Source organism: Protopterus annectens, chromosome 8.part0 (assembly GCF_019279795.1).
Source record: "Protopterus annectens isolate FY-2018-M chromosome 8.part0, PAN1.0, whole genome shotgun sequence".
In the NCBI taxonomy this organism is placed as follows: domain Eukaryota; kingdom Metazoa; phylum Chordata; order Ceratodontiformes; family Protopteridae; genus Protopterus; species Protopterus annectens.
Window position 1 is genome coordinate 1,489,745,212 of NC_056741.1, and position 21,186 is coordinate 1,489,766,397.

The 21,186-nt window shown below is 37.3% G+C and overlaps 1 protein-coding gene across 1 annotated transcript in view; it reads left to right on the plus strand.

Annotated features, from left to right (window-relative positions):
- TMPRSS5 (transmembrane serine protease 5) overlaps positions 1–21,186 on the plus strand; it is an 819,938-nt gene that overhangs the window by 438,210 nt on the left and 360,542 nt on the right. Inside the window, exon 8 of the mRNA XM_044081066.1 lies at positions 16,989–17,173. Coding sequence (XP_043937001.1) covers positions 16,989–17,173 — 185 coding nt within the window. The remainder of the gene's footprint in view (positions 1–16,988; positions 17,174–21,186) is intronic.

Sequence of the window (21,186 nt, forward strand, 5' to 3'; positions counted from 1 at the left end):
CTGCCCAGGGCAGGACTGCTAGTGGCAAAGGAGTCCTCCTCACTCAGACTCAGGTAGAGTTTACTCCTTACTTAATTACCAACTTTTTAGAAAATAATCTTGCCCATCTCCAGTCCTTCTCTGGCAACATTTGCAGATTTATAACTCCAGGGGAGAACACCACTGCAACACTCTTACCACTTGGTTTCCCATCCCCCAAAGAAACACCCTCATCCTCAGCACTATGATACTTAAACTTAACAACATGGAGCCATTCTTGTTTACTAGCAGACTCACACTATGACACACCATGTACAGCATCAGAAATCTATCCACTGCCACCCCAGTCCTCTTTATTCCACACACCAGACTAAAGAAGACAGAACATGCTTTCTCTACCATGGTCCCCAAAATCTGAAAATCCATTCTTGAGAAAATATGTATAAATCTTTCCTTTCCACCTTTAATATGTTAAAAGCTTATCTTTTTAAGCATTCTAATCAAAATGCTTCTTGAAAGGAAATGTGACTTAGACCTTTTATGCACTGGCATTAATTGTCCTCTTGAGTTTCAGAGAAAAAATTGTCCTTAGTAAAGTCAAAATTTGTTCTTGGAAAGGTCTTTTTCTGCATTGTATTATGTTAATGTAATGTTGATTTGATTTCAGTTTGTAACTGTTCTCTGCTATTGCTCCTGTCCTGTAAAACTCAATAGTATTTTTGTTTTCATTATAAATCTTATAATTTGATTGTTAATGACTGTATACTTATGTGTGCAGAGAGGCTGGGGGGTTATACCTGAAAATGTGATCTATCCCAGTTAATAAAAGTTTATTTTGAATTAATATAAGTAGTAAGTTGAAGTCACTGCTCAGCACAGAGAAAAAAAATATTATACTTATTATTTATTTATTTTATTTTACATTTGTTGATCGGGATAGTCTGACTGGATACATGTCCATTTTCAGCGGAGGCCCGGGGAGAAAAGCTCCACATAACAAAACAAAACAAAGACAGTTAATACATATCAAAGTTTTAAACATAGGAAACATATCAAAATATAAACATAAGACACAAACAGATAGCATCTTCCAATATGTACAGACATACATATGTAATGTGGCATGGGTAGATTGCTAAAAAGCAAATTAGGAAGGAATACTTATTTTAGTGGAGGTGCTAATCAGGATTTGAGCAAGGGCAGAGCCAGTGTGATTTAAAGTAATTTTGAGGCCTTTTCTAAATAGGGGTAGCAAAGTTTCCTTAGTAAGGTTAGTAGGAAGTAGGATTCTAAGTTTTACCAATTGAGTTGGCAAACAGAGCATCTCCTGCAGAGTTGTTGGATTTTGGGGGCAGTACCATTAGTTTATTAGATTAGCATAGTGGCCTGAGGGCACTATGGGGGCTGATAATGTTTTTAAGGGCAGGGGTGTTTTCATGTTGGTGGAGGACTTTGTGCACTACTATAAGCTGGTTGAACTGCAGAAGGGTAGAAATTTCTAGCCATCCTAGAGCTTTTAGGTTTTGACAATGATGAGTCCTATATGCCATGCCAGTAGCAAATCTAGCTATGTAGTTGTAACAGTAGGATAATTTGTTGAGATCAGTTTTGGACAGGTAGGTGAGTACAGGGGAGGCATACATAAGGGGAGAGATAAGATGGGACCATGCAATAGCTGCTCTAGCAAGAGGGTTGAGGAAAGGTTTGAGCTTGTACAGGGAGCCAAGTTTTTTGTTAATAGACTTAATAGTATGGTTAACATGCGTATCAAATTTAAGGTTGTTGTCAATTAATACACCTAGTAGCTTAGTGGGGTCATCTGGGGAAATGATGCTGTCATTGTTAGATTTAATGCTGAAGAATGGAAGCGAGCACCTACGGTTAGGGGAGAAAAGCAGCAGTTTGGTTTTGTTAAGATTTAGGAGCAAGTAGCGATTAGCTAGCCAGTTTTCTATGGAGTTGAAAGTAGTCTGTGTTAGGGACAGTAGGTGTGTTGGAGAGGAGGCAGAACATATCAGTGTTGAGTTATCTGCATATTGGATGCAAGTTACTTTTATGATGGTTGTGTGAAGATCGTTAATAAAGATTGAGAAAAGAGGGGGACCTAGTATGGAGCCCTGTGGGACTCCTAGGGTTATAGGCAGATGGGTTGACAGCTTATTCTGCCATATGACAGCCTGCTGTCTACCGAGTAGGTAGGACTGGAACCATTGTATAGCATGATGGTCTAATCCGATGGATTCCAGGGTATTGAGCAGTAGCTGATGACTGACCATGTTGAAGGCCTTTGAAAAATCTAGAAAGAGTGCTGAGGATAGTTTGTTGTTATTACGATTAAGATTGATGGCATTAGACAAACAGGGCCGGTGTTAGCATTTTGGGGGCCCCCAGCAAATGTCAAGTTGGGGGCCCCCTGGCCACTTTCAGTCTAAGTATCAACCTGTCACTGCCACTACTTTTATCCATCTTTTTAGTTCATGCTGCAGGCTTTTAGGAGTAGTACACACAGACTGACCTGTAGCTACAATGATCTTATTAAAACTGGCATACATACCACACTGTGTTGGCCCATCTCACAAAGGGACATTTACAGTTACTGCCATTTAGGTGTAACAAGGATACATTACAACAACTCTATGTACAGGACAGAAATAATATGCAATGGAACCCTAGGCACTGGTTACTGTTTCAGCCCCCGCCAAAAGAAAAAAACAAAAAACAAAACACACACAACCTCCAAAGAGTGCCCCTCTGTTTTCCCCATGTTGGGCTTCCCACTTATGCATATTACTTTTCTTCTTCCATTTCTCACATTTTACATTTTTTCTTCAGCTTTTTCAAGAAGCCATAACTTTATATATGCTCTAAAGTGCTTTTTAAGTTTATTTTTTTTCTTTTTACCCAATGATGGCTTGAACAGAAATGATGATTAAGGAAAGAAATTCAATGTTGCTGTTCAGCTTTAGTTTTCCTTCTGTCTTTTCGATATACTTCCTTAACCAAGTCAGCATAGTAATAACCATTTAGGAAATAACTCCATTAAGCCGCTGCCCCTAGAAGCTAGAGCATTTCCCAACCTTTTAATCCAAAAGTGGCCTAAACAAAAATTGTGAGTAAGAAAAAAAAAATCAGTCTTTTTTTTCTTTCAATGAAGAAATAAGTTGTACCCAAGACTTAAAATGCAAAGCTGACAAAAATAGGAGCTCCAAGTAAATTAAAAAGTCAATTGTGAGGATACACAGATCCTGTATGGGAATATTGGCTGCCTCACTAATCGTCCCAAAAAGACAGTCACTGCCTATGCAACCCTCTGGTGTTAGATTGGGATGAAAGCAGAGGTTCAAATGGCCACAGTCATGTATTTCAAGTGACTGCTGAAATACATATATATATATATATATATATATATATATATATAGCATGCCTACTAACTCCTCGATCCTAACCCCAAAGGCAACCAGCTGTATGTGTCTGATGTTTGATTGTAAGGAAAGTGAAAATAAATAATGACTGCAATAATGTATTCTACTTTGCTGCTACTGGGCAGTACACTGCCCCTACAGGAGCTAAAGTAACTTTCTTTGTATACCTCTGAGGTCTGTTAGAAAAGTAAAGGAAATGATGACCACACAATCCCCAGCACCCACATAACCTATGGTAAATTTCTGTACACAAACATCTGAGCAGGGATATTTTAGAATGTTTGTGGTTGAGGACAGAGGCTATTATCAGTTTTATCCTAACAGGGTCATATCATATAACTCCATTCAGGCTAAACAGTGCAATCAGAAAATGAAAGCATTTTTTTCTCCTCATTTTTCCTCAACCAAAAACAGCTTTTTTGGGGTCCCCACAGTCAAGGATGATTAAGGGAGCCCCCTGTATCTATTTATACAGTCTAGAAAGTGGAGGCCACCGGATACCTAGAAGATCTAAGTGTCTGAATGCCTATGACATACATTATGCCTTACTTTTGAAATATAATCACTTGTTAGCTACATTTTTATTGATACCCAGAAGAATAATGTGTGTGTTCCGGCATTATTGGATGTGTGTATTGATAAAAAGCAGTGATATTTTACACACACACACACACACACACACACACACACACACACACACACACACACACACACACACACACACACACATCACAGCAATGTTAATTTTGTACTTATTTCAGCAAGTACATTGTACAACACTATTACTGCTACACAAGATCAGTGACTGCTATTTAGCAGTCATCAAACAGCAACAGGGTTAAGACAATTTTATTTACTTCAGTAAGTAGTAAACTAATACCTATCACTATCCCTGATTTCAAATTTGTCTCATAGTTTACTCTGTCACACTAAATCAAGTAATCAGTTTTACACTTATTATCTAAAAAATGCATGTTGATGCAAAATGTGTTATTCTAGTAACTTTTTTAAGTGAATTAGAGTAATATATAAAATGTGTTCCTCATTTTGAGGCTTTATTATGCTATTATTTTTATTACTGAACAGAATTCTTCAGCAAATACGTTGAGAGTTATAGTATCAGTTGTTCTGCCAGTATGTATAAAACCCCTAAAAAAGAAACCATTTCTGAAGATTAGAAGCATCAGCTCTTCTTAAACTCCGCAGTTTGCACTGAGATCTGTCACCCTGGGCTGCTGATCTCTGCAGTGCTTACTTTGCTTATATTCATTACAGCTTTGTCCTAACAGGGTCATATCACAGTCCTGTTCAGGTTAAAGAGTGTAACTGAAAATTAATAAATTTTTTCTCCTCATTCCCCAACCAACAGCAGCTTTTGTGGGGCCCCCACTCAGTCAATGAGGATTAAGGGGCCCCTGCAGCCACAGTTATTAAAGCTGGCTATGTTGTTGATTTTAGTGAAGAGGATGTCCAGCATCAAGGCTTAACCTAGGCCGGGGCATTATGTCATCGGTAAAATATTTAATGAAACTGTAAAGCTTGTTACCTGACAAAATACTGTTACTATAACTACAGATGTTTGAATTTTGAAGGAGATAAATACGAATTATTGTTACTTACCTGGTTTAAGTATACAAGCTTGCTGTACTAGCTTTTGTTGGTTTGACAGACATGTTACAAAATATCAAGATAACATCATTTGCAGTGGTTGGTGGCCCCCCAGACTAGGGGGCCCCCAGCGACCACAGGGTTCGCTGGTGCCTAAAACCGGCTATGTAGACCTTTCATAAGAGAGCAGTGGTGGTACTGTGGAATGGCCTAAAGCCGTGCTGAGAGTCAGAGAGCAGTTTGTTTTGCATAAGAAAGTGCATAAGTTGTTTATGGATGCATTTTTCCATGATTTTAGCTAGCGGTGGCAGAATGGCTATAGGTCTAAAGTTAGACAGCTCTGTGGAACTACCTCCTTTATGGAGAGGTATGATGTGAAATTTTCCATATTGATGGGGTGGTTCCTTCGGAGATGGATCTATTTATCAGGATAGAAAAGGGGAGCGCTATGGCGTCCGCAGCTTTTTGCAGATATTTAGCAGGGAGGAGGTCAGCAGCTAACATAGTAGGTCTGAGTTTTTTAAGTAGGGCCCAGATTAGGGGAGTAGGTACAGGTTGAAATCTAAAGGAGAGTTGAGCATTGAGGGGGTCAGAGCTAGGTGTGACAGCACTGGAGTTTAAGCACGTGGGAGTGAGATGGGTAGCTAGAGAATGGATAGTTTCAGTAAAGAAGGTATTGAAGGTGTTTGTGATTTCTACAGGAGATTTGTCAAGGGCAGCTGATGGGGTAGGAGTGGTGGTACAGCCTGGGTGGAGAAGGCTGTTTATTCCAGCCCAGATCTTTTGAGGTTTTTATTGGTATTTCTGTTGCAGGAGAGAGTAATAGTTTTGTTTTGTTTAGAATTATAGATTTTTAGTCTCATTCCTTAATTGCCGATATCTGACTTGATCCAGTGGGGCTTTAGTAACATACCACATGGCCCAGGCCTTATTTCTTTGTATAATTTTGGATTTTGTATCTTTAGATAGCCATGGTGCAACTTTTGTTTTGGCTTGGATGGTGCAGGTAGGAGCGTATAAATTAAGGATAGCCAGGAATTTAGTGTTGAAGTAATCCTCTGCCTCTTGTAATGGAAGTTGTTTCAGAACAGACCAATTGCATGCTTTGAGTTCTTTTTGGAAGTTGTCAAGGTTAAAGTTCTTGACGTTTCTTATTGTTTTATAGGTGGGCTGATGGGGAATGTCGGCTTTAAGCCTAATAATATAGGTAAGGCTGTGATCTCTTAGATCATCAGGTAGTATCCCTGGCTTGTACATTTGGGGGTGGCCATTGATAGGTATCCAATCTAGGATACTTTCTTTGGCTTTGTTTTTATTGAACCTAGTGGGAGTGGAAATGCTCTGTGCAAACCCGTGAAGGTTTATGTGGGTAGAGGGAGATTCAGAGGAACAGGTTTTCCAATCAGTGTTAAACTCACCTAATACTATGGCTTCCTGGGGATAGTTGCACGATAGCCAATGTTTAGATGAGTCATCAGTGTACAATAGTGTAATGAACTGAATAATGAAATGCAAGAAGATATTGATGGCTAATTTAAATATATATTTGTTCAGAACCGAAGGTTTTACATATCCTGCATGAATGTGCTACATGGTGAGAGTAGACATAAGATGACTTTCCTGCATGAATATGCTACATTGTGAGGGTAGACATAAGATGACTTTCCTGCATGAATATGCTACATTGTGAGGGTAGACATAAGATGACTTTCCTGCATGAATGTGCTACATTGTGAGGGTAGACATAAGATGACTTGAGTCATACAAGGCACCTGCAGTAGACTGACAAGTCTGACCTCTAAGGAAGAGTGTGTGGGAGGATCTGCCAACTGTTAATGGACTACAAATTGGCAAGCCTAAGAATACACTGTAGTTTAAGTAGTTAACTGTGAAAAAAGATAATCATTACCACCACAAATCTTGTAAATCCGGGAAAAAATAAAATCATGTTTTCTCAAGCTGTGTAAGATGCTGATGCCTCACAATATTCCTGTTTTATATAAAGGAGAGGATGCTCCCCATTTCATTGCCTTGCATGAGCCATATAATTGGAACTTGAATAGATATCGGGAGACAGATAATGAAGCTCTAAAACAAAATCCCATCAGTATGGCTGGACCTATGATGGTGAATTTGTGGTATTACACATTGAAGCATAAAAAGTACTTATTTTTGTTCTGATATATTGATAACGGCACATACTATCAAGTGGTGTCATCTCCTGGTTTAATTTCTGATAATGGCGCATAATATCAAGTGGTGTCATCTCCTGGTTTAATTTCTGATAACGGTGCATAATATCAAGTGGTGTCATCTCCTGGTTTAATTTCTCCATGTCTTTTGGGTTTCCAATAGCATGAAGGAAATGAGTCTCATTCCTAAGTCAGGGCATGATTAGATTTTCTGAATTCAGTTTTGTTTCAATCTTTGATGTTTGCCAAGTGTGCTCTTCTCATCACCGGCAATCTGCCCAGAATTTTTTCCTTCTGTATTTCATACAGGGTTATATGTATTGGTAGAATATCTAAGTACAACTGCATGTATTTTTTATAAGAACCATTTTCCCTACTACTATTGAAACTGTCTGCGTATCTTTCTTCTACATTACTATTGTTTCTGCCTGCAAATCCTGATATTTGGTGACTGTCTCTTTCTGTATGGAAGACACTGTAATCAGTGGGTGTAGCAACTTCAATGATCAATGCTACTTTTGTCTTTTTTTTATACACTACTATATAAGTTGTTGTCGCATCTATTTTTTGAAATGTTGATAACAGATGATCCCATGTGATGTACACTTCGTCATTCTCTATAATGCTTTATGGTTCATGTTTCCAGTGCTTTTCAACTACTTCTGTATTGTAGTGTTTGTACAATCCCCAGTGCAACAGTCTTGTCATATTATTGTGCCTTTCATTAGAAGGTCCTTTGACATGAATGGATCACACTCAGCAACAAGGTGGGAGAAACAGAATGTGCATTTGTCTGTTTCTCCCCCTTTTTCAATGGATTTTGTAACTCAACGTGTAATGTCCTCCCCTACCATGGACTGCCATTATTATTCTTTCATCTTTGGTTTCCACTCGCATCTCCTTTAACCATTCCTGTGTCAAACTTTGGTCAACATGGGATTGGTCTAGGAGATCTCTATACTTGCCACTATATTTGTGGATTTTCCAAATTTCTTTTCTTCTCATCTGATCCTCCCCCTTTTATTCTTTTGTTTGTTTTTGGCTCATTCGGTTACTATTTGATTTTTGTCTACTTCGGTTTTGATTTCCATTCCCATTTGACACCAAAATATTTCAGTTAAACTAAGCAAAGATGTCATTTTAAAGTTTTGCCCTCATGCTTTAAACCTTTCACTATGTTTGGATCTGATGAGGTCAGAAGATGGTTATGTCCGACTGCAAGATCATTTAAGATATTTAGAGGAGGCCCATACCTCCTTCAGAGCAAAGGATATATAATCATGGTATACACTAATTTTTAGATAACATTTGATAAGCATGAATCATTTTCCTTGTTTTCATGTCCAGTCAGTCCAATAGTTTTCGGGGCTAGTTCATTACTCCAAAATTTTAGGTTAGAACAGGAAGTGCAAATTGATTTATAGCATGGACTCTTTCCCTAGATGTCAAAGCAGTTTTCAATATTAGTTTTAGTTTTCTGAAGTATTCCTTATGGAGCTTTATCACATCTGTTCATGTGTTATTGTTGATCCTTCATCAGTTCCCAGATATTTATATAGTCTCTTCTGAAGTTCCTTTATATCACACTGTTGTCCCAGGCTGATATTTTGTTGGTGCTGCAGCCATCCTGTTTCAAACAGTGCATTTGCACATTTATCAAGACAAATTACATTCTTGTATTATCTGAGAACATGTTAAGCATTTGTAGCTGTATTTTCAGCTCCTCATCTGATGAACTGTACAGTTTTAAGTCATCCAGTTTATTTTTTGTGCATTCCTTCACCCAGGCTGTACAAGCAAACGGTCTATTGTGATCAGTGTACTACCTGGGTAAACAAACTAAATAAAGTAAAAGTAGATGAGAAAATTTTAAACAAGGTTGTTTTCTGTGAGCTAAATTGTAACTATAGCCTAATCTGATAAGTAAAGAGATTGATGGGTTAAGGGCAAGAGAAAACAGCAGAGGTGACAAAGAATCACTGTGGAATATCCTCATCCCATTTTATCCCTGGGATAATAATTTGCTCTTTTTCATGACTCAGTTGCAAAGTAGTTTGCCACTGTTTCATGGTCACTGTATTGTAATTGATCAATGTAGGGTGTATCTTATACATCTGTAAACATTCCTTTATCTATGAATGTGGTATGCCGTTGAATGCTTTTTTGTAATCTATCCATACCATACTTAAATTCTTCTCCTTTTTGCAATTTGTTATTATTTCTTTATTTAGCAATAAATTATTTTGCTCCATATGACTTTGTTACCCTTTAGTTATATTGTCATAGTTGAATTTATTTTCTAAATGACTATAAACTCTGTCTGCATCACCTTTAGTATATAGTTTATCATTGAAAGGCAAGTTATTGGTCTATAGTTTTTAGGATGGCCTACATGTTCACTCTTAAGGAGGGGTATCATTTTTCCTTTTAACCAGGTTGATGTCTGTTCAGAATGCACAAGAAAGTTATTCTTACACAAAGATTTAGCCCTGAGATATTAATGCTTTTAGCCAGACGTTACGTACTGCATCTGCAACTGGGGTTTTCCATTTAGGAGCTTTTAATGTTGCCTCAGTTTCTCTTGCCGTTACTTCATCCCATTTCTTATCCTCTAGATTACAGATCCTCACTGTTCTTTTATTTCTTCTAGCCATTCAGCATTTTTGTTATGTTCAACAGGGTCTTCATAAATATTTTTCTAAAATGTGCCACGGTGATGTTTCGATTCCTTTGCTTTGCTTCCTAGCACTCTGTAAAATCGTTTTGGGTCATCAATTAATTGTTTATTGTATTCTTTTCCTTTGTATTTACTTGCATACCTTCTACGCTTATCTAGCTGTGCAGATATTTTTAGTTTATTATTGCCAGTAGTGTATAACAAATCATGGTTCTTTTTGATACTGTGGATTGCTTTTACCACATTTATCTTTCTAAGTATTTTGATAATCTGTTGCCCTTTCTGTATTCTTCTAACATGGATACATCTTGGCTTGATTCCTTTCTAGTTGTCCCTATTTGATGCTTCCATGGTGACATTTTACCTGTTTCCTTCCTTTGCTTTGTTACTGTATGTTTTTATGGTAGCACTTTTATCCACTATTAGTTTATCTGTGGTAATATATTCTATTTATTATTTCTGTTATGTAACATGAATTTCTCTTAATAGTCATGATTACTATTTTCATCTGTTATACCAATCTTCTCACATTTTAGGTCTTAATTACTTTCTGTTATCTATGTTTCCATCTATTTTAATATGTCTGTCCACTTCTATCAAATCAAGCAGGTCTTACCTTAATATGTTCTTCTGGATGGGGAGAATCTTCTTTGCTGTCTGTTTCCAATGAGCAATCTACAGAAAGTACCAGAAAATTGCCCTGTGGCATATCCTGTTCAAATGAACCCTGCTTCATCTGCTATTTCTTCATATGGGAACCCTTTGGCTCATCACTCAGGAACAATACCTGTGTCAGAGTTGTCCTTGTTTCCTGTTCCTTACCTTGCTGTGCACGTTCATCTGGACTTTCTACCTGGTCTTCTTCAGAAAGCTCCAGAGCATCATCATGTTACAAATCTTCTTCAGATTCCTCTCAATCCACCTGGTGCTCCATAATCTGAGGACCCATAATTCTATCATGCTGTGACATTGCCCATGTCAAACTCCCCAAATTAAATCCTTCATTTAGTTTGCTGATAATCCATAACTTTAAGTTTCTCTTTAACTTCTACCTTACTGATCCTCTCTTCTACATTCTGCCTTTTTATTATTTTTGTATTTTGAAATTTTTTATATCTAGGTACATTTGTCTGTATTTCTCTTCAAATTTTCTCTGGAGATGCCTATTTTTTGTATTCATTTGGCTTCCTCCACTGCATAAATATTTGCACCATACCAGATGTCCTCTTGTTTCCCATGTCCTTATTTCTTTCTCATACCTTTCAATAATCACAGGGTTTTATTATTTATATTTTGCACTTCTTCTATCACTTCTTTTTCCAGATGGCCCTAGGTTCCTTCATAAATATGTTGTATTAATGAATGGACATTTTTATATGAAGCCGTTTTTTATTATTTGTTTTGTTCAATTATTTTTCTTTCCTCTGATTTCTCTCTCAAAGATCTTTCTATATATTTTCGATGAGAAGATTTTCGACTTCTTGTTTAATAGTAACAATGTATCATTTCTTACTTGTCTTCAATAGTCCACTTTGTCATCTTCATAGCTCTTTTTTCCTGATCAGTTTTTTTAGACTACTACTTCCTTCTACAACAGAGGACATCTTCCCCCAGGCCTGGACTAACCCTGTCATAGAAATGCTTCAATGTCCTGGAATACTACACTGCCTTTTTTTTTCTAGTCCTGCCACCAGTGCATACATCAGGATTGCACCCTTTTTATCCAAGGATATGTGTGCCCATCTGTCTTTTACTTTTTAACCTGCCATTCTCCATGATATATGCTGTTATAAAATACAGTCTATATATCATTGTTGTCTTGGTGAAATTTTGTGAAAACGGAGTCCACCACATGAAGTTACTCATGAAGACTTAAGAATGAATTAATTTCCAGCAATACTACTCTACTTTTTTTGCTGATTTAATTTCTCCATACTGATCCCTGCTTTCATCTCTCCATTCTTCGGTTTAATTTCTCCAAGTCCTTTGGGTTTCTAATACCATGACAGGAATGGACCATGTTCTTAAGTTAAAGTATAATTAAAGTTAATGACATTTGTTTTGTTTCAAGCTTTGACTTAAGCCAAAAGTTCTCTTCATAGCACCTGCATTGTGCCAAGAATCGACTCTTCCTGCAATTCATATGAAGTTACATACATGGGTAGCATACCTAAATATGACTGTAAATGCTTTATGAGACCCATTACTTCTACTACTATTGGAACTGCTGGGGTATCCATCCACATTGCTCTAATTTCTGCCGGCAAATCCTGATATTTTATAAGTTTGTGTCTGTCTGTACATAAGACACTTTAATCACTGGGTGTAGCAATTTTAATGAGCAATTCTACTTTTGTCTTTTCATGGACTACTATATCTCATTTTCTGCATCTCATTTTTCAGAGTGTTGGTAATGGGTGATCCCATGTGATATAAACTCCTTCATTCTTTATATTGCTTTGTGGCTCATCTTTCCAATGCTTTTAAGTTACTTCAGTACTGTAATATTTGCACAATCCCCAGTGCAACAGTCTTGCCACATTATTATGCCTTTCAGTATACAGGCCCTCTGCTATTAGTGTATCATACCCAGTAACAAAATGTGCAACTGTTTCCAGTTCTGTTTTACAGAACCTCCATTTGTCTGTTTCTCTCACATGTTCCACGGACTTTTTTAAACCAAAGTGTATGTAATCCACTATCCTGGGCTACCAATATTAACCTTTCATCATTTGGTTTAAATTCACCTCTCCTTAACCATTTCTGCATCAAATCCTGATCAACATGAGGTTGTTACAGGAGTTTTCTGTGCTTGCAACTATGTTTATGCCTTTTTCACATTTCTTACCCTCTCTTCTGATTTTTTTTTCCTTATATTCTTTCTTTTCTTTTCTGACACATTCCGTTGCTGCCTAATTTTTTCTACTTCCAGCTTGACTTCTATTCCCACTTGATACCAATATGCTTCTGTTAAATTAAGCAGGGAAGTCATCTTAGATTTGTTCTCTTCATGTTTTAAAATTTTCTCTATGTTTGGATCTGGTGATGTCAGCAGACATGTATGCAGTCCTACAATTTCAGATCTATACATGCAATCAGTTTCGAGGATGCCATACCTTCTTCAGAGCAATGAATATATAACCCTGGTATGCACTGATGTTTATATATCATTTGATATGTGTGAAGCATTTTTCCTGTTTTACTGTCCAGCTGATCCAATATATTTTAACTTGGATGGTGCAGTGGTGCAGCAGTAGTGTTGTTGCTTCACAGCAAGAAGTTCTCCAGTTTGATTCTTGGCTGAGGTGCCTTCTGTGTGGAGTCTGCATGTCCTGCCTATGTCTGTGTAGGTTTCCTCTGGGTGCTCTGGTTTCCTCCCACTTTACAAAGACGTGTCTGGAGCATCTCTCCCTGGGCATCTGCTGAAAACTGGCTTTGTTCCAAGTCAGACTTTCCCAGTAAACGAATGTTAAATAAATAAAATAAAATTTTAGGGCCAGGAAATGCAAACAGGTTTATAGCTTGAACTTTGTTCTTAGATGTCAGGGCTTTTTTCAGTATTAATTTTAATATTCTAAATATTCCTTACTGAGTTTTGTTCATATTTGTTAATGTTTTATTGTCAATCCTTCATCATTTCCCAAATATTTATATACTCCCTCCTGCTCAAGTTCCTTTATATCCCATTCCTGTCCAAGACTGATATTTTTTGGTACTGCAGCTTTCCTGTGTAAATGTTGCTTTTGCACATTTATAAAGACCAAATGACATTCTTATATCACCTGAAAAAGTTTTGACCACATACAGTTGTGCTATCAGCTCCTCATCTGATGAATTATACAGTTTTAAATTATCCACAAAAAGAAGATAAGCCTTTACACTTTGTTTTCTGGGAGCCAAATTGTAACTATGACCTAGTCTGTTAAGTAAGCAGCTTAATGGGTTAAGGGAAAGATAAAAGAGCAGCAGTGACAGAGTCACCCTAGAATACCCCCCTTCGAATTCTTATCCCTGGGATAATCCTTTTTTCTTTTATCGTGGCTTGGCTGCAAAGTAGTTTACCACTGTTTTATGGTCACTGTAATGCAATTGATCAGTTTTGGGTGTATCTTATATATTTGTAAGCACTGTTATCCATGAATGTGGAATGCTGTAGAAGGCTTTTTGTCATCTTTTCATGCCATACGTACATTATTCCCTTTTTACAATTCTCCATTATAACTTTATTTAACAAAAATGTTACCCTTTTGTTCTATTGCCATGACTGAGTTTTCTTCTAAATGACTATAAACTCTGTCGGCATCAGTTCTAGTACATAATTTATACATCATCAGAAGACAAGTTATTGGTCTGTAGTTTTTAGGATAGATTGCAGGTTCACTCGTAAGAAGGAGTATCATTTTACCTTTTGTTAACCAGGTTGGTGTCTGTTCAGGATTTGCATACAAAAATTTTTTACTTAAGAGTTAAATCTTCATGTAAACATATTAATACTTTTATTATTTATTGACTGGGAAAGTCTGACTAGGACAGAGCCTATTTTTCAGTGGAGACCCAGGGGAAACTCTCCAGATGCATGTCTTTGGATTATGGAAAGAAACTGGAGTACCCAGAGGAAACATGCAGGGAGAAATGCAAACTCCACACAGAAGGCACCCCAGCTGAGAATCTAACCAGAGAACATCTTTCTGTGAGGTGACAACGTTAACCGCTGTACCGCTGTGCCGTCCCAGAAGTTTAGGTACTGCATCTGAGACTGGAGTTTTCCATTTAGGAGATTTTTCTTAATTTTGTTTCAGTTTTTGTAACCATCGCTTCATCTATTACATATCATGCACAGTTGAACTTCTTACTGTTTCTTTTACATCTTCTATTCATTCAGCATCTTTGTTCCACAGGGTCTTCATAGATATTTCTCCAAAATGTGTCTCTATCTTATTTTTTCTGGAGGTCTTTCTATTCCTTTTGTTTTGTTCCCCAGTTTTCTATAAAACTTTTTTGGATCATCAATGAATTGCTTATTTTGTACCTTTCCTTTATATTTGTGTATCTTCTCAGTTTTTCTGCCAGTTCTGATAGCTTTAGTTTATTTGAAACAGTGAATGATAGATCCTGGTTTGTTCTGATACTGAATGTTGTTTTTATCACGTCTATCTAAGAATTTTTTTTATCTGTTCTCTCTTCTATATTATTTTAACAATGAAACAACTTGTTTTAATTGCTTTATAGTTTCCTTTATTTGATACTTCCATGATAGCATGTAATTTCTTCCCTTCCTTTCCCTTACTGCCCTGTGTTTTGGTAGTAAGACTTTATCTGTTATTAATTTAGCTGCCCAGTAATATATCCTGTTTACTTCTGATATGTCATATGAATTTCTGTTAATACTTGTGATTACCATGTTCATTTGTTTTATCAGACTGCTTACATTTTGGGTCTCGTTGACTTTCTGTAATCGTTCTTTCATCGATCGTAATATGCCTGTGCATCTCTATCAAGCAACTCTTCCCTTAGATCGTCTTCTTCAAAATGGAGGACACATTCTTTCTTGTCCATTTTCTGTGGGCATACTACAGAAAGTTAGAGAATATTTTCCTGTGACATATTCCCTTCAGCTGTATCCTGCATTATCCATTGCCCTTTCCTATAGGAACTCATAGGCCTATCATAGTATGAACCTATGAACCTATGAACCTATGAACCTATCACTCCACAGCACTGACTGTGTCAGAATGGCTATTGTTTCATGTTCCTTTCCTTGCACTGCAACTCCAACTGAACTTTTGCACTGGTTTCCCACTGAAGGCTCCAGAGTATCTTCATGTGGCAAGTGACCAGATGCTTCCCATACCACCTGTTTCTCCTTAATTTGGTGACTCATTGATCCATCATGCTGTGACAATATCAGAGTTGGAATTTTTACACTAAATCCTTCACTTCACAGGTAATCCATAACTTCAGTTTCAATTTCTATAACTTCTCCATTACTAATCCTCTTTTTGCTTCACCCCTTTGTTTTATTATTTTTTGCATTGTGAAATTTTCCATGTCCATATGCCTCCATTCCAACCCCTGCTTTTATCTCTCTATTCTTCCTTTATGTCATCAGTCATGTGTAAGTAGTTTTGCAAGGGAAACTGCACATTTTGTAATCTAAAGCTGCTGAGGAAGAACAGTGCACTCAGAGTTACTGTTGTCTGTCTTTTAACACTTCCAGTGGTGGCAGTAAAGTTAGACACCCAGGACAGGATTGCAAACGGACTTCATAAGTAACATGCCACATTGAGCCGTTATGCCACTCCTCAGTCTAAAACCTAGGGCTCTTCATATCCTCATTCAGCATTTGTTAACGGGGACTACCAGAGCCTTAGACCCAATCAAAATGTGGAATTTGCCTTACTACACTGAAATACGTTTGAGCTATGTGAAGTGTGTGAATGCTACCAATATACAACCTTGGAGCAGTGTGGATGTCCACTGAAGTTGATGGCCCCCTTCAGTGAAGCAACAGCTCCACCTATATGAGGGACTTGGTACTGAGGGCGGCACCTGGTGGGAAGCCATATAGTTGCAGTAGCAAGTTCCACATACAGGCAGTGCTGCTGTAGAGGATAGCCTAATGGCTGTGAAGCTCCACCTATAGGGTAGGTCTGTTACTGCAGGCAGGCTCCCCAGACTGCTGTACCAGAGTTGCCATACAATGTGGAGCTATGGCAACTTCAGTCAGACCTAGCAAACCAGATGATACCTTATATTAGGCCATGTTGCACTCAGAATAAGCAGTAAAATTGTCTCAGAATCTCATTACCAGACTCCTAGCAGATTGACAATAACTGGCATTCAGTACTTCAGCATTATGAAGTACTGATTTATGTGCATTCATCCCCTGAGATGATGTCATTCCCCAGGATGGGGATGGAATTCAGGTTTAGGGTAATGAGTCAGGATGGCAGAGGCTTTCCACTATGCTAACTTGACCTTTTTGGAATCCCATTGCTTTTCTGAAACAAAACAACCAGGGATAGCTTTTAAAGTAAGAGACACTTGAAATCGATAGTATGATGTCTTTACTTTCATTAAAAATCTATTTGATAAAATATCTGACTTTAGTTACAGGTTACCTCCATCATCCACATGGCTTGTCTATGCAGGAATTGCAACTCTTTCATCAGCTGAAAGAAGCTCTGGATACACTGTAACAAAAGTTGTATACCACCACAGTTATGATGATCGAAGCCACGATTATGACATTGCACTGATAAAACTCCTTTTTCCATTAAACTTTACAGGTAAGTGTGCTCTACAAAGAAACTTTCATTTATTATTCCATTGTGCAATTGTTGCCATACAAGTTGTTATTTTATTCAAACTATTTCAGATAACCAGTATCCTGACCATGCAGAAAAACTTGAACATGGAATCGTGTGCTATTGTAGTCCTGACCCCTTGCTGGTTGATTTTTGAGACATATATTTCCAGAGCTGCCATGTGTCATTGTACCAATTTACTAATTTAAATCAGTGGGCTTTCTCAGGATTGAATGAGTTAAATAATGGAGGAGAAACTAGAACGGTAGGATTCACCACCTGTGAAAAACTAAATTGTTTTAACATAACACTGGAAAAACACTTTAAAAAGCACGGTACCTGTGCTTTTTAAGTCCTAAAAAAGTATAGCACATCTGCAGTGCTAACAGCTCTTGTTCAGCTCACACTTAAGCATTAGAAGGAAGGTCAGAGAAACAGCTAAGTTAAGTACAGTAAGATCTCCTCTTTCCCTTGAGTTGAGGGTTGACTACTGATTGTTCCAATGCCCTAAAGCCACCTAATGGAGACAAAGGGAAATGTCAGTAGACAGGCAACAGAGCGGCATCATCTTTGCAGTGGTGCACATGTGATTCCTGGACTTATATACCCAGAGAGTGGAAGGGTGAAGGCTATGTAGGCCATAAAGAATCAAAATGATAGAGTGTGATGGTCTCAGTGATGTATCATCCATAATTTACTCACAAAGGGAAAATAAGGTGTTAGGCAACAGACAGAACTTTGATGATATTAATTTCAGGGAACTGGGGAAAAGAGAATTACATAAACAGAAATAAGCTGTAGATTTGGTGACATGTTAACTACTTATATAAAACTATAAGTTTATTGCATAAGGTACAGAAAGTTTTCTGTGTGTTTATTTACAACAATGTGCATGAAAATATACATATAATATATATGTATATATATATATATATATATATATATATATATATATGCATACACCACACACAAATTAGTTGCAAGTGAAAAAACACGGTGCATGGATCCCAAACCACAAAACTCTTCCAGAAAATGGGCTTTTTCAAATATTATAGGTTCATAGGTTGGTACTGGGCTATCTGCCTGAAGGCATATATTAGCCCAGTCATGTTGTGCAGTATTCACCACCCCTTTAGTAGTTCCCTAGACCCTTGTACTAACAGCTAGTACCCTTGGCCCCTATCTAGTAGTGCTGTTGTTGTGATATTTTGCATTAATAAAAGAGTTTTAAATACTTATTTGTGAAAAGTACTAGAAGGGTTTTCTGCATAAGTTTATGTATGTATTTTTACTATATAAATACATATAATTTATTTATTTTTGTTAACTGGTATAGTCCTACTGCGCAAGAAAAGTTCCTTTGTAGCAGAGCCTGAGAGAAAAGCTCCAATCTGTAAGAATAAAAATACATACAATGATGTTCTAATACACAGAGTTCTAAGAAAAGCAGTACAATAAACATAGAGACAACATACAATAATGGTGTAATTGTCTACTACATAGAGTTGTAATGAAATACTACATTAAGGGTCTATATTAGATCAGCGAACACTTAAACAAGCGAACGCTGATTGAGCGACCTTATTTAAGCGAATGTTCAAAATGATACAGTCTGATGGTCTCAGTGATGTAGCATCCATAATTTACTCACAAAGGGAAAATAAGGTGTTAGGCAACAGACAGAACTTTGATGATACTAATTTCAGGGAACTGGGGAAAAGAGAATTACATAAACAGAAATAAGCTATAGATTTGGTGATGTTAACTACTTATATAAAACTATAAGTTTATTGCATAAGGTACAGAAAGTTTTCTGTGTGTTTATTTACAACAATGTGCATGAAAATATACATATAATATACATGTATATATATATATATATATATATATATATATATATATATATATATATACACACACCACACACAAATTAGTTGCAAGTGAAAAAACACGGTGCATGGATCCCAAACCACAAAACTCTTCCAGAAAATGGGCTTTTTCAAATATTATAGGTTCATAGGTTCATAGGTTGGTACTGGGCTATCTGCCCGAAGGCATATATTAGCCCAGCCATGTTGTGCGGTATTCACCTCCCCTTTAGTAGCTCCCTAGACCCTTGTACTAGCAGCTAGTACTCTTGGCCCCTATCTAGTAGTGCTGTTGTTGTGATATTTTGCATTAATAAAAGAGTTTTAAATACTTATTTGTGAAAAGTACTAGAAGGGTTTTCTGCATCAGTTTATGTATGTATATTTACTATATAAATAAATATAATTTATTTATTTTTGTTGACTGGTATAGTCCTACTGCGCAAGAAAAGTTCCTTTGTAGCAGAGCCTGAGAAAAAAGTTCCAATCTGTAAGAATAAAAATACATACAATAATGTTCTAATACACAGAGTTCTAAGAAAAGCAGTACAATAAACATAGAGACAACATACAATAATGGTGTAATGGTCTGCTACATAGAGTTGTTATGAAATACTACATTAAGGGTCTATATTAGATCAGTGAACACTTAAACAAGCGAACGCTGATTGAGCGACCTTATTTAAGTGAATGTTCAAAATATCGAAGCAACAGAAACCTACATTTTTTCCTAGGGAAAGACTTCGGTTGTCCGTTTCTGTTGCGTCGGTATTTTCAATGATGTGGTGGAAAGTTACGGGTCGGATTCAGGTAAGTGTGCGATTGTGTGGATGTGAGTGTTAGGGTGGGTTAGGTGAGTTAGGGTTAGGGCGCGGGTTAGGTATGTGTGCGATTGTGTGGACGTGAGGGTTAGGGCGGGTTTAGGTGAGTTAGGGTTAGGGAGCGGGTGAGGTGAGTGTGCGATAGTGACGATCCTTAGGGTTAGGGTTTGGGTTAAGGTAAGTGGATAGTTAGTGGTGTGTGCATAGTTTAGTGTAGGGTTAGGTGTCAGATTTTAGGTGTATATCTGTGGATTTCTGTTTGTTTGGTGTGCTTGTGTTGTGTGTATGTGTTTTGGATCAGCGATTTTTTTCCCTAGGAAAGAAATCGCTGATCTGACAGTTCAAGATTGTAAGCTTTCGATTACATAAGGTCGATCAATCAGCGTTCGCTTTTTAAGCGTTCGCTGATGTAATATAGACCCTACATTAAGAATAGGAACAACATAGATGATTGGTCTAAGACACAGAATTCTGAGAAAGCAGAATATTAACAATAAGAACATTGGCAGTGATATTCAGTTTATCCAGCATTAAAATAGAGTAACTTGATCTTGCAATGAGAAGAAAAGTAGGCAGAGTGAGGGGAATAGGAGAAATTAGAAAAGTAGGAAGAGGTGGTTGAGAGAGATGATAAGGAAAACTGGGAATTTATTAAATCTAGTGGAAAAGGGAAAACCTTAGGGAGAAATAATGGTGAGGTAATACAGTTGTACAAGCAGCTTGTGGTGTGTGCTTCACGTGTCTATGAGCCAGGTGTTTTATAGGCATGGCAGTGACTTGAAGGTTCCACGTTATCCTGGTGGGTTAATGAACACAGCAAGGCATCAGTCAGATATTGTTTTAATTTTTGTTTGAGGACTTTTAATTTGCTTGTTTTAAGTCAAGATAGTGGTGAGTCCTATTTTGCTACTTGCTTGTAGCATGCTTCTAATTTTGTTTGTTGTGTGGTTTGCAAGTTTCCAAGTATTGCAGATGTATATAGGAGTGTGGGAAGGAAGAAAGACCGGGCAATGGCTATTCTTGTTGCATCAGTTACATAATAGGTTTGACCAATACAGCATATGTCATTGAATAAAGATCTGCTTAAACCATTAATTAAATTGTTTTTCCCCTCTGGAAAAAGGTGTTTATCTATTTTTGCTAAGCTTTACAAAGTTAGCTGCAGCCAGGATCTGATACTGGGAAAAGTTATCCTTATTGCTAAAGTTTTACTTTGTCCTGCATACTACTGAGGATACAGGTTGGGATACCAAATTAGTGCTTCACAGATTTCACTGTCTTTTTTCATACAGCCCAGAAATGAGACAGAGGG